Source organism: Bidens hawaiensis, unplaced genomic scaffold (genome assembly GCF_021521415.1).
Source record: "Bidens hawaiensis isolate Kalapana, Puna unplaced genomic scaffold, B.hawaiensis_p1.1 tig00004283_1, whole genome shotgun sequence".
NCBI classification, from domain to species: domain Eukaryota; kingdom Viridiplantae; phylum Streptophyta; class Magnoliopsida; order Asterales; family Asteraceae; genus Bidens; species Bidens hawaiensis.
The window spans coordinates 2134865-2150000 of NW_027491258.1; the positions used below are offsets into that span (position 1 = coordinate 2134865).

At 33.0% G+C, this 15136-nt stretch overlaps 2 protein-coding genes and 1 long non-coding RNA gene across 4 annotated transcripts in view; all 3 read right to left on the reverse strand.

The window, feature by feature from the left end:
* Positions 1–5128: 5128 nt before the first annotated feature.
* LOC143626164 (uncharacterized) lies at positions 5129–6048 on the reverse strand. 2 transcript variants are annotated; one of them, XR_013152388.1, is made up of 3 exons: positions 5612–6048; positions 5264–5453; positions 5129–5180 (listed from the first exon to the last, which is right to left on the reverse strand). It is a non-coding gene; the product is annotated as an uncharacterized LOC143626164 (long non-coding RNA). The 2 variants fall into 2 exon arrangements; XR_013152389.1 differs by having other exon boundaries at positions 5130–5453; positions 5612–5816; positions 5907–6048.
* Positions 6049–8629: 2581 nt separating this feature from the next.
* LOC143626248 (putative protein phosphatase 2C 40) lies at positions 8630–12108 on the reverse strand. Its single transcript, XM_077096398.1, has 4 exons — positions 11931–12108; positions 10081–11115; positions 9740–10004; positions 8630–9286 (listed from the first exon to the last, which is right to left on the reverse strand). The coding sequence occupies exons 2-4, from the start codon at positions 11107–11109 to the stop codon at positions 9159–9161; spliced, it is 1422 nt and encodes a 473-aa protein (XP_076952513.1). The 5' UTR covers positions 11110–11115; positions 11931–12108; the 3' UTR covers positions 8630–9158.
* Positions 12109–14824: 2716 nt separating this feature from the next.
* Positions 14825–15136, reverse strand: part of LOC143626165 (uncharacterized) — a 6053-nt gene continuing 5741 nt past the window's right edge. Inside the window, exon 8 of the mRNA XM_077096322.1 lies at positions 14825–15136. This exon is cut by the window's right edge and continues 153 nt beyond it. The gene's annotated coding sequence lies outside the window, so the exon portion shown is untranslated.

Here is a 15136-nt window from a genome sequence, read left to right on the forward strand (position 1 = left end):
ATACATTTTTAATATCGACTTTGTTTTCTCAGCAGCCATGTCTTCAGTTTTTTTTCTTTCCAGCTTCAAAACTCATGGTTTCTGAAATCCAGTTAATATATGACACAATTAGTATATTATGAAAAAATACACTTTTTATGACACAATACATATGTACCTTTAGACGATTTTTTGACATCATCTACATGGTTCTTACTTTTTTCCCACCCTTCTTCAACCATGGGTTGTGCACCCTTTTCTTTTCCAGCTTCATTATTCATTGTGTTTTTTGTTGCTGCCACCTCTGATTCTGGAGTTGGTGGTGTTGGTTGAGATAAATGCAAGTCAAAACTTGGGGGCTCAAAAGAGTTAACGAGGTTTCTCTTTTTAATTAATGAAATGGCTTGTAGTTCCATCTGATCAATCTCCAACATTTGTGATCCACTAACTTCAAATGGTGTACTGTCTATGGCATTTCTGTTTTCCACACCCACGTTAGCTTGCATACCTTCATCTTGGTCGCTTTTGTGAAACTTCTTTATCAAAAGTTCTCATTCATCTTTTTGTTGTCTGATCAGCGTACCTTGTGGAAAATGATTAATTCCCTTTTGTAACAAAAACTCAATTTTCTTCCCATGTTCATCAAATTGTTTGAGCTCTTTCTTTAACATGTTAGTCAAAATCTTTAAAAACAAAGACAATTTTTTTATTAATTACAAATTTAAACATAAAGAAAATGTGAATATGATTAATTATCATACCTCCTCTGTCTCCAGGGATTCATCTTTACCAGACTCTGTTTCCATTGTGTTATATTTTCCAGACTCTGTTTTCATTGTGTCATCTTCATCGGACTCATCTTCATCTGTTTCCATTGTGTCATCGTCATCGGACTCATCTTCATCTGACTCTGTTTCTAATACAAATCGCATTTTGTACAATGATCTTAGTAGTAAATAAATCATGTTACACTATAGTGAATGAAACAAAATATAATAAGACATAGCATGTTAAGTTAAATACCTCGAATATTAGCTGGGATATCACTTTGATTTTGTTTTTTAAAAACTTTTAATGACTTTTTCGATTCTTCAACCTTCTTCTTCATTGTGTCTTTCCCTTTGTTTATAAGATAGTTTTCCTCAAACTCCACTAATGTAGTGTAGTCAATCTTTTCAAGTATTTTAGAATCTTTAACCCATTTTTTCTTGGCGGAAAGTTTCTATCGCTGATAGATATATATAATCTGTTAACAATAATCAGAATACTATGTAACTTCCATGGTGTAATATATATTGATTATTTTACCGTGAGTAACAACATCGGGCCATTGTAAAATGCGTCAACATCACCGGTCCATCATTTCCTTGTTTCTTTGAGACATTCTATAATGTAGTCACACCAATTCAAGCTTCTTATGTTAGTGTTTTTCGTTACCGATGTCAAAAACCTTTGATTGACAGTATTGCTCATCATCGTCTCCCCCATTACAGTGAAAAACATAACCAAAAAGTTAAGCTTGAACATCCTTCCAGAGTCTTTTATGTCCTTCATTTTATCACTGAAATAGCTTACAAATATCTTGCTCGGTATGCTATCACCAAACTGACTCCTCCATTCTTCTACAACAGGATCCTTTTTGTTTGGTTTTCTCCTTGTTTGTACCTTCACGCCACCATTTGGTATTCCAAAAACTTCATTGATCGACGTATTCGTTATATTGAAACGAAGTACTCCATCAAACACCGAGTTTGTTACTGGATCATAATTTTCAAGGATCCAATAAGCAAAAGCAGTAGGGACTCTATGTGTATTAATTGACAATGTTTCACCAAACTCCATCTCAATTACTGCATTTCTCTGATTATTGTTCAAATTATCAATGAAATCTGTAAGGTTTGATGACGAACACCTCATGTTTAACTTCTGATGTGTAAATGGGAAGTATTTTGGTTCTTGTTTCTATTTTGGAACAACGGCCGCTACTAACTTCCTCTTTTTGTTTTCCGGTTCTCTGTTACTTTGAATTTCTTCCTTCTTCTTGTTAACACTTGTTGGTTCTTTCTCTTTGTGTGACTTTGATACTTTTTGGTTACAGAAAACTTGAATAGGAATCATCAAATCATTACCTACAAGAAAAGCAAAACAGGTAATTGACACAATAACACAACATTCTAAGCTCACAAACGGCACAATAATGTCAACAAACACTTGCACAAATAATCAAATATGACACAATAACACAACAGCCTAACCGCAAAAACGGCACAATAATCTCAACAAACTCTCAACAAACATAATCTAATATGACACAATAACACAACAGCCTGTCAACAAACACTCGCACAAATAATCTAATATGACACAATAACACAACAACCTCTCAACAAACTCTCAACACAAATAATCAAATATGACACAATAATACAACAGCCTCTCAGCAAACTTTCAACACAAATATTCAAATATGACACAATAGCACAACAGCCTAACTACACAAACAACACAATAATCTCAACAAACTCTCACACAAATAATCTAATATGACACAATAACACAACAGCCTAACCACACAAACGACATAATAACCTCAACAAACTCTCACAAATGATGTTGTATGTCACAATAAGACACATTAAACACAATGAAAAATAAAACCTAAAATGTACCTTCATTTGAAGTTTCTTTTCGCTTCTTCAGAACGTATTTGCTTGTTGCCTTTCTCTTTTTAGTATTAGTAGGTTGTTCTTCAAGTAACGAAATCTGTATTGTCGCCGCCGATGACAGTGGTTCAGTCGGAGATACGATTGCCGCTGATGGAGATGTCGCCATTGATTCGAGATGGAGGTTATTTGATATTCAATTATCAGAATGGAGATGCTAGGGTTTTGTGTTCAGAGGAAAAGATGAAAATTAGTGAAGAGAAGTTGAGAAGACAATGGGAGAAAACCGTTTGTATTCTTATTTGGGATGTAGGAGAAAACCCTTGATTGTCTCTAATATTACAAAATTGCCACCGCCACTTTTTGAACCATTGATTTTGTTTGAGTTTTGATCCAATGGGTGATAATCCTTCTCACCCTTCTCATTTTTTAACCCCTTTATAGAATAACTTGACCATATCGTATTAACTTTATAAATTAGTTACAAAAGTTATATGAATTATCATAGATAGTATATCCAATATTTTACATGTTTAAAATCCCACTTTTAAACACCTTTTTACATAAACAATTAAATATTCCATTTTCCTAAACTAATATTTAAAATAATAAACTTTAATATTGTTTTAAATTAATTTGAAAGCATAGATGTAGGAGGGGGGGGGGGGGGGGACAATGCTCCACATTTTTTATTCGTTTAATTATATACTAGTCTATATGCCCGTGTGACACACGGGTTGAAAAAATAATTTTTAAAAAATATTAACAAATGTAATTTTTATGAAATTTTAAAAATGAAATTAACCTTAACAAATTAACTTAAATATGTATATAACATTTGGTGTTGTATTTATTACTATCAGTGTCTAGTTTATAGTCATTGCAAAACATAAAGCAAAGACAAAATATCTTCTTTCTAACTTAATAACTTCAGTCATTGCAAAACATAAAGCAAAGACAAAATATCTTCTTTCTAACTTAATAACTACAGGTGAACTTGAAGCTTTCATTCCATAAAGTATGTCGACTGACCATAAACTTTCATATATATTCTCTAACTTAAGGTGAACCTAAAGCTTTTATTACATTACTTAAATTATTTTAGCATTTGTAAAAGGAAATCTACCAATTCCATTAACCAGAAAACTGAATTACATAGATGCATTCTGATGAACCATACGACAATCTGTTTACTTCAACCCAACTTTCACGGGTTATGTCACAAGAAAAAAACTCTTAAGAAACAACAAATGATCATCGTTAAAAGAAAATTAAACAATCAAGCTTATTTTTTTATTTCTTTGTTCAAAACAATACATTAAAGACTAAAAACCAAACTTTGAAATGTTTTATCTCCATACTATTAATGAAACCAATACGATAATTTACACTTCTATTGGTTTCACTTGCATCTACGTCGCGTTTCCTGTATTGTTTTCCCCTCGATTTCAGTCATTTTGAGCATGTTTACATATACTACACGCAAAACTGTAAAACATGCACACCTGCAATGAAGCATAGAACCACCACAAGAAATGGAAATACCCATTACTTGATTTGAGCAATTATGTTGATTTCAATCATCTTTAAGAGCCCCTTTAGAACCCATATTCATTAAACCGTCGTCGATGGTTCTTACTGTTTTCGTCACGCCCCAACTTTCTTAATAGGATATACATACCAGAAGATTACAACTTTATAAGGTCAAGATTCAAAAGATCAAAACTCTTAATAATCAAGAATATGTGTACTCACTTTATACACATTGCTAAAAAGTATGAACATAAATTAAAAGTTTCAAACAATTAAAACCTGATGAAAACACAAAAATCAACATTTGGAAATATTTACACGTTTCAATTCAGATTAGTGAAACTCATTTCAGATCACAATCTATGAACTCTATAGCAAAGGCCCAAAAACATAAAGTAAAAAACATTAAATAAGAAAATCACACACGAAAATAGGGGTGTTTAACGGGTCGTTTTGGGGTTTGGCAGGTTCAACCATTCAACTTGACACGAACCCGAAATTTGACACTACCCCTAACACGACCCGAAACTGAAAATCATGTAAAACACTTGAACCCAAACACGACCCGTTGATCCAAAAGTGTTTTTATATTGCTTTCACATCTTAATACTTTAAATTTATATGTTTATAACAAAAAATAAAAATTTATATAAAAACTTAGGTCAAACATTATAAAGTTACAAACTTAACCTACCTTAGGAACAGGTGAAGCAAAACATGTTCTTGTACCTAAACAGAGCAGGCATGATGAGAAGATTAACCGTCTTTTGCAAACGCCTAATTTCACGAAGCGCCTGAGTCCCAGGTTTAAAAGTATGAGGCTTTCTGGTTTCTCCTCTTCCCGAAGCTAAATCCTATAATCACACATTCACACACAAATTTCACATCACAAATCAAAATGTATGTAAACCATAAACCATAAACACTCACTCGCCAGAGATTTTCTCGGCGAGTGAGTCCCAGGTTTAAAAGTATGAGGCTTTCTGGTTTCTCCTCTTCCCGAAGCTAAATCCTATAATCACACATTCACACACAAATTTCACATCACAAATCAAAATGTATGTAAACCATAAACAATAAACACTCACTCGCCAGAGATTTTCTCGGCTGTCGATAGTAGAAGAAATAGATGATCTTCCATATAAAAACATAATTACTTTTTTTCTTCACCATTTATTGAACAATCAAGCCATGCTGTGCAAAGAGGGAAACCACTTATTTCTATTTCATGTTGAACGTAAGAATTCAAATCACGTCCGGGTCCTCTATTATATGAATCTGTTTGAACAATAAAAAAAATTTATGAGTATTCACCATCACAATCAAAAATCGAATCATACAAAATACTATTGAGTAATTCATGAACTGTTAATTGATTATTTTGGCCGAAACAGCCAAAATTAGACTGACAAAATCTTGAGGAACCGAGGCATCACCTCCTTATCCATGAATCACGACCTTGAAACAACTGCACCTCGCCAGAAATTTGCCCGGCATGATTGCAACAACACCAGAATCAGAGCTGAGAACCAAATGCATACCAAAAATAGGCTCTAAATTTTCAAAAACGCCTTTTTTAATCATCTATTTTGCTCCTTCACGTATTTCTTCGGCTGGTTGAAATATCAATACTACTGTCTCCTAAATTAATAAAAATTAAGTCAATTTATTAATCAAGAACGTAAATCCAGGATGATTAATATTTTATAATTTAGTTAGTTAATAAATTACCTGTAATTCGTCCTCCAGTTGTTTCAAGATTTTAGCAGCACCAAGAAGCATTGCAACATGAGCATCATGTCCACAAGCATGCATTTTGCCATCAGTTTTGCTTTCGTGCTACCATTCAACCAGTTCCTACAATTACTCTTTATAATTTAATAAACTTGCAATTTTCCTAAGTTACACAAAACTTAACAGAGTAAGTTTAACAAATTCATTTTACACATAATGCAAAGAAGTTATTTTCCTTCTCGGCAATAAACATCAAGAAGTAAACAAAACAACACTCATTTTCCTTTTCGGCCTTGGAAACAAAGAATATTGATTCAAAAATATGATAACAATTTAGAGAGAATAGAACCCTACTAAAATTGAATAAAAAACTTTGCTAATCAATACTCATTGCAAAAAAGAGTTGGTCCGAACGGGTGTGACCAAAATACTTCCGGCTCAGGTCGGGTTGGGGTCCAAATGGTTGTTTTAAGGAAGGTTCATTTTACACATGATGCAAAGAAGTTATTTCCCTTTTCGGCGATAAAAACATCAAGAAATAAACAAAGTCCGTCATGCTTTCAATTTCTAGATCATCCTTCTTTCCCTCCTGTGCATTAACAAAAGCATTCGAAAGCCCCAGCAAAAGTTTTGAAAAAAAAAATATAATAATGTTAACAAATTTCAACAAAACAACAATAAAAAGACAAATCGAAAAACGTAAAAATCAAACTTGAAATTCCCTTTCTGTCGATGCTAAACAAAACGGATGTAAAAACACACAATTATTTAAGAACAGAAATACAGCCATGATCAAATCCAATTATTCAAAAAGCGCTAAACCCTAATTGTACCTGAGCGTTAGATGAGGGTATCGATTTAAAGGCAGAAAACGATTGTGTGAAACGGAATCTGTAAACCAAAGTTAGGGTTCGTATTATACTTCCAATTCCAATGTTGAATATGTAGATGATTAATACCTGACAAATGCTTGGTTAAAGATCAACGGCAGCGGCAAAGGCGTTGTTGTTAGGTTCAAGAGTATTGTATCAGAGAAGAAGAAAAAGATACTGAGAATGATGGGAGAGAATTGATAGATAAACGACGTGATTTGTGATTATATTAATGTTGAATTAATAAAAATTAAAGAGAAAATTACAAAATATGAGTTTTGGTGAGAAGTAAATGAGAAATTTTAGTAAAAATCCACTCTTTTTTTTATTAGATAGATGTCTTATAATAATATATAGTATTAATAATATAATTTACTTAGCATTTTCGTCTTATAATAATATTAACAAGCAAGATGAATAGATTATCATTGATGCTAAACGGGCACAATAGTTTTTCTACCATCTCTTGTCATCAAATGCAAAAACACAACAATAGAAAACAATAGTTTTTCTACCATCCTTGTTTGAGTTCCTTATTTTAAATAGCTTTCCAGTTCTTAAATATTGAAGTTTTATCAAAACTAATTAAAAAAAAGTATAGCGTGTGACTAATATGTTTCATTCAAAGTATTTATAAATATTTAACTGAGGTTGCTATTATTTAAGAACTCCAAAAAAGTTAAGAACTGTTAGGAACTCTAAACAATCAAACATTTTTTTAATTTTTTTATATACTAGCATTATTTAAGAGTAGTTGTATCATATTTAATTTAAAAAATTTTATTACATATATAAATCACAAGTTTACATATGTGTAAAATTTATGTATTAACAAATTTACATAGGTGTAAAATAAAACATAGATATGTATAAAAACTAATTTTCAAAACTGTAATTATAAATATAGATATACAAAATGATGAAACTACACTTAAATAACATTAACATACAAAAATTTTTATAAAAAACGTTAGTTTTCAATGATTCCTTCAAGTTCTTAAATAATTTAAGGGTTCTGTAATGATACTCATCCTATTTAACTGAATATTAATAAGTTGTACTGGAGAAAATTAAGAGAAAATAATTATTCTCTAATCAAATAATGTTTAGAAAACCTTTTAAATGCATGGCTAAGTCTTGGTTAGTAATATGTATATTAAATTTGTTTACCAAAAATATACTTATAAATATACTTGAGTCATTGTTCAATTATTGAGGGTTGAATATGTACATCAATTTTTTTTAAAACTTTATATTAATTGAATAACATGACTTTTAAATAATACTTAATAAATATTACATATTGTCTGCGCGTAACTTCTTAGGTATCTCTCAACAACCCCTTTTACGTATTTTCTAATAGATATGGTATTATCTTTCTATTAGATTTGGTAGTATATATTTTTAATAGGTGACCCTCGTCCGAATTTAACTAGAAAACCTATACTCGAGTAATAGTGTTTCAAACATATAACAACCGCAACTAACAATGAAAAAAATTATGGCTAGCTATGCTATTAGGTTTCATTACAAATCGTAAAGCATTTGCAATATCCCACACGAACAGCCACCTTAGATCCTTGTTCAAAATGTATTCTTTTTTTTTTTCGTGTTGATTAGTGTATAGCAAGTCTTTTTATTTGTTCGAGGATAGACAAGACAACAATCACAAGGTTATATATAATGTAGCGGGTATCTTTACGGAAGAGTAGAAGACGATAAAATATACTAACTTTATTGCATAAGAAAGAAGTCGGAGTTTAAAACTATACGAGTACCCTAATAGGACTCGAATTGATTCCTGTATTATATATTGATAGACTCTTAATGGTTGTTTTTTAGAAAGATATTTAACCAGTCTATTTTGCCACCTCTACTTTAAACCAACTCAAAATTAACCAACGCGCCTGATTGGTCATCAATGCTAAACCTAAAGTCGCGGGTCCTGTTCCAGTTATTTCAATCTAAAAGAATGGTTGCTTTTGCGCACACAAAAAGAACCGAAAGAAAGAACTCAATACTCCAGAATCTATGCTTTGCATGCATAACATCATTAAAAAACAATCAGATCATAAAAAAGGAAAGAAAGAATATATTCAAATTGCTTAATCACCAACCAAAGCAAAGAAAGTTTGTTCTTTGTATCAAAAGTTCTTACAACTTTTAATTATGCTTCACCAACACCATTTATTAAACTAACACATTTGACTTTCAAAAGTCAAATACCAGAAATGAAAAGGAGAGATTAATGTAGCAACATATTTCTAATGTATCAATATCATAACGAAACAATAAAGGACTAGACGGTACAAAATAATATTGTCGAATGGAAAACTGTACGGAACTAGCTACCACCTAAAACAATATTGTGAACAAACTATATGCAAGTTGAAGCCTTTGAGGTGCGCTTATTCGTACCTAGAATTATAACAATAACCGTTACATCATCATGGTATTTTCTTCGCCTGCCAGCAGGGACACTCATCAACTCTTCGGTACTAAATCCTGCAAGATTTACAATCATTCATTAACATATAAGAAACAAGTAATATGACCCATAAAACTTTTTACATCCCAACAAAGCATATCTTTATCTTTCGGTATTGTGTGGTCATAACTATAAAAAGTTCAGTTTATATAAAATAACTTATGAATTTACAACCTTTCGTTAACATATAAGAAAAAGGTAACATGGCCCATAAAATCTTTTGCATCCCAACAAAACATATTAAAATCTTTAGGAATTTGTGGTCCTTTTAGTTTATATAAAGAAACTTATGACCATTCAAAAAATAAAAGAAAGTTATGAATTTACAATCTTTCATTAACGTATAAGAAAAAAGTAACATGACCCATAAAAAGTTTTACATCCCAACAAAACATATTTCTATCTTTGAGTGTTTTGTGGTCAAAAGTATAAAAGTTTTTAGTCTATATAATTAAAACTTATGAATTTACCTGCAGAACAAGCGGCTTTAAGTACGAGTTGCTCCAACAGATATTTTGCTGGATCCCCAAACGGTTTTGCAGATATGTAGGAATGAACAAGCTTAACAGCCTCATCGTTTGAGAAGAAATCAAATAAACCGTCACTCCCGAGTATTACAAAGTTATCAGAGCTTGAAATTTCATGCATATATAATGACGGTTGTACAGAAACATACGGAGGACTTAGAAGATTACGAACGCGAAGAATACCCATTAAAGCATCGTTCAAAACTTTCTGCATAAAAAAATGAATTAAAAAAGAAATCCAAACACCCTCTGAAACCATATATGTTAAAAATAAAAGATTTTACCTTTTTCAAATAACCGACTCCAAAAGCTCGAGTGACCTTCAACTTCCCTTTGACTTTCCCATGCACAATTGTCTTCGGGTCATCGGGATGTTCTTTGAGAACTTGGTTTCTTTCAACTTCATTATCAACCGTATGACTATCGGTTAATTGCACCGCTTTCAATCCTTTAAACTCGTTTTTTTCGTCATCATCTGTTGCTAAAACTGCCCGACTATCTCCTAAATTCATTATATACAAATCCTTCCCTTGAATAAGCCCAACAAGAACACACGAGCCCACCGACACAATATCGGGCCTATCCTCCATTTCTTGCTCAACCATGTATAAAAAATCGTTTTCAGCTTGATTAAGCGCGCGCTGTAAGCTTTCAAGAACTCGGCTTTTAGGCATCATAGCGTTACTATTACCATCTCCAACAAAATAATCAAATTCAATGTCTAATGAATTCAGATTACACCTAATGGTTTCGTAAAACGTGCCCGCTAGAAAATCAGCTGCGTCACGTCCGTTAAATCCGTCATAAATTGCACAAAAAAGCCAACCGTTTTCCTCAGAACAAACCGCTTGAACTCTATCTTCACCCGCAGCCCCACCCGCCACTTGTACTTCAATTGCATTAAGAAAATCTTCGTTTCTTGACGGTGCACTTAACGGTTTTGATAAAAATGAATCAAATTCAAGATTTTCAGGGGTGGATGGGCTGCAGCTTAGATTTGACATGCTGCTCGGGAAAGAAGATGATAACAAGTCTAGTTTTGTGAATGATGGTGAAGACGGAATTCGTCTGAATGATTTTGGAGAGTCTAATGATGGAAGGATTTCAGAGCTAATTAAACCGTTGCAAATATTAGTGTTGGCTAATGTTGCGTTGGCACTTATTGCAGCCCCTGATAGGCAAGTAAATGAACTGTTTTTTCTCACATGTTTTTTCCCTGTGGGGATGTCGTATCCTTCGGTTGTGTTGCATTTATAGCCAAAACTCACTTCCAGTTCTTCACCGGGATCAAGAATTGATTTTTCATGCATCATTTCGGTCTGAATAATCAAATAGAAAGAAATAAAACATATTAGACCTAAAGATTTAAGATTTAAAAACATAACTTTCAACGTTTGACTTCATACGCGCATAGGTATAAGTATCTAGAACACCCTTAAATTACCACAAACCATAAGTTAACAAGCTCCAGATTAACCTAAATCTCGTGGACCAAAATCAGCATCGTAACGACATTTGGGAAAACCATGTAATTCAGACTGTACTTTTGTTAAATTGTATAATTCAGAAGCTAAAAACTTAGATTATAGACACTTAAAAAGGATTTCAATATTATTAACAAATCCCCAAATTTAATGTAATTAATCTAATAACAATGCTGTCATCAGCAAAGCAGGTAAATTAACAATTAAAAAACATAAAATACTTATTAAAATCATAAAATTAATAAAAATCATAGACATTAAGGGTCAAGATTATGAATGCCAAACAGATTTAAATAAATCATATACAAAAATTAATATACCAATAAAGGATCCTAAGAACAAGTCAAAACTAAAATTAATAACATAATGCAGCAATCAGAAGCCAAATAATCACAAAACCTAAAAAAACACTACAGTTACAAGATCCACAGGTAATCAAACCTAATCATACACATATCAAATCAAATTAAACACCACTGCAGCAATCAAGAAACAAACAACCAATCAGCCAATCCAAAACTGATCAGACCCACAAGGGTTTGATAAAAAAACAAGAAACCCAGATCAAAAAACACAAATTAACAAATACCCATGAATCAAAACAGCATAAAAATCAAAACTTTAAAGAAGAAACAGAATCTTGATCGTACCTTGAGCAATACCCAGATGGGGAATCGGTTGAAACCCTGAAATTGATATGAAAATGGAGTGATTTGAGTATGAAATTGAGGGTTTTTAAAAGAGTTTGAATAGAAAACGAATCAAAGATTGGATGGTTGTAGAGAAGAGTGTAAAAGAAAGAGTAAAAAGAGAGTATGAAATGGCGGAAGGAGTGGTGTGTGTTTTGTTTTTGTGTGGGATTCATGAATAATAAATAATAATAGGTGAATTTGTTAAAACCAACCAAAAAAAGGGTGAGCGGGACCCACTGCCACTTGAACAAACAAAGAGTTTAATCTTTTGTGAGTGCCAAGAGCCAAACACCTTCTCAGTTTGGTTTAAAGATTTCTTCTTGAAATTAAAATGTATAGTTGATTCGTCACATTGGTCTACATACAGTTGTGTGTTTGTTGGTTTGTATGCCTAACTAATTGGATCACTGTTTGGATGTTTGTGTAACAGGATCATGTTTGGGGGGCACATTTAACAATGACTATACAAATCTCGAGTCATTCAGCAAAGTCCCAAGTTAAAATCCTCGTATGTGTCATATTTTGTGAATTAAGGCAATGAATGATTAGAGTTAAGACTTGTACAAGGTTGTCAGTTTGAATCATGAACTCACCCGGGTTTTCTTCTCACCATGTGTTACGCTAGAGAGTTATGCTCTTGTGGTGACACAATCACTATCAAGTGGCATCCGACGGTATGGTTTCTCGGGTGAACGTCCAAACTAAATTCTGAAGCCAGTGTGGCCTAGTTAAGACAACATAATCTGGTTAGAGTGTGACAACGGGGCTCTCCAATTTAAAGAGTACATGACCTAAAAACATCAGAAAGTTGTCATTCCAAAAGAAAATAATTGTAAAAAAAAGGGATAGGCGTGTACTATTTTCAATAATATATGAACATAAATGTTAATTAATCCCTAAATTTGATTCAGAACTATAAATGCATAGATATGAGAGATCATTGAAATTATCATAAATCATTTATTGTATACTTTTATTTCATTTTATGTAACGTACAGTTGTTCTAAACTCACTCATTCACATACCATATTTTACTATCTTTTTGTATTATATTTATTTAGATTGTTGTCAATATATAAAAACATGAACCACTATGTTTTAGATCAATGAATCCATGCTCACATGTTTAATGTGATAAACACCTCACCTATGAGAAGAAAAAGATGCTTTTATACCAAATTTTAGTCCTTTTCATAAAAGTCTTGTACTTTTTCAAGGAAATAAGGTATTGGAAATTGTGTAAACATCTTATTTTGTAACATAGTGATTTAAAGTTATGTTTAAGTTGGTGATGGTCCAAAAAACAAAATAAAAAGTCTTTCCAAACATTAACATTTTTTATGTTGTGTCTATACGGTTTTGCTAAAAACAAATCACTCGTAAAGTCATGAGTTACACAACTAAGAGTAACGTATCTACTCTTACTCGTGTAACATACTTTTTTCCTACAAATAATAACTTCAGCTAAAGTGATATACAACGCCATATAATGCATAGATCATTCACATATGCATTGTTATTCATGAGTGTATCCGTGTATCATTGTTTTTCATGTGTATATCACATGCATGTTATTATTCGCGTATGAAATTCAAATATTTAGGATTTAAGCAAGTAATGGTAAATACAAATCAAAATTCACGTATCACATGACTATATATGTTAAATTATTCTATCATAAACATATAGACATTACATAAATATTAACACTTTCCATATATTTTTTTTGGACTATTGGTTTTTATTGGTCCCAAGTATTTCATTTTTGCCGGCGCTGGTCCCAACTATCACTTTAACTGCCAACGGTCCCAACTTTCACACATGTGTCTGCCACCAGTCCACGACTAACCGAGTACTAACTCCGTTATGTTTTAGATGACGTGTCCATCCTACGTGTTAAAAAACCTTGACGTGGCTGCCTGCGTGTATATTAATAACAAAAAACCAATTTCCTTTTCTCTTTTCTGTTTTGTCTCCGGTCCCAGGCCCCCCGTTTCCCGGCGTTGCTCTCCGGCTGCTGGAATCAGTAGCTACGTGTCCACCCTATTATCTCCTCCTTCACAAAATGCTTCCAAACTCCAATTTTATTCATCCCCAAACACCCCTCACCATATGGCCGTCGCCGCTGCCGCTGCTGTCACCGTCGCTTCTGCCACCACCACTCTTCAAAAATATCCGGTCACATTTCAATCTCGATACCCACAAATCCATTCCGTCAATTCACCAACTCTCTCATTCTCCGGCGGCCTCAGGCTCCGTGACCTAACCATCAAAACCAAACCCAGATCTCACCGCCTTCCACAGTCAACGCCATCGCCGCCTTCCATGGCCGACTCCACCATCGCCCTCGACAGCCGATGGATTCGAGTTCAGTTGAGGCGACGGTGAGGGTGTCTCGGTCGAAGAGTTTGGTGAGGCTACCAATCAACACATATAAATTGGGTTTTTTGTTATTAATATACACGCAGGCAGCCACGTCAAGGTTTTTTAACACGTAGGATGGACAAGTCATCTAAAACATAACAGAGTTAGTACTCGGTTAGTCGTGGACTGGTGGCAGACACATGTGTGAAAGTTGGGACCGTTGGCAGTTAAAGTGATAGTTGGGACCAGCGCCGGCAAAAATGAAATACTTGGGACCAATAAAAACCAATAGTCCATTTTTTTTTCTAATGTGATCCATCACTTCTCAAAATTAACAAAATATTTATTAAAAATAAAATGTCACAATCTTTTCACAATGTCAAATCTCTTGATAGTGAAATGGTTGGAGAGTAGATGAAGAAGGAAAAAAGGAAAATAATAATATAATGATGGTATGCATGTAAGTCTTTTTCTAGTTAAGGTTTATGGATTCCAAGGAGACACTAATGTCCCCCATCATTTCTAGACATTGATAGTTTCATACTCAAAATTTAGTGGTGGGCTTGGTATCCAATGTTTCTAACTAGAAAATAAAGATTAATTAAACCATAAACCGATATTAGTTTCAAACAATGTAAAACGCATTTACAATCGACTTTCTAAAGTATCGATTTTGGGAGTAATCGGTTTTTGATCCTATCACCCTCATTTGTTGGAATCTTAACCGCTTACAACCAGCAAAAAGGGCCTTCATAAATTTATAAAAACTGAGTGATTTGATATTGGAAGTAAAAGTTTTT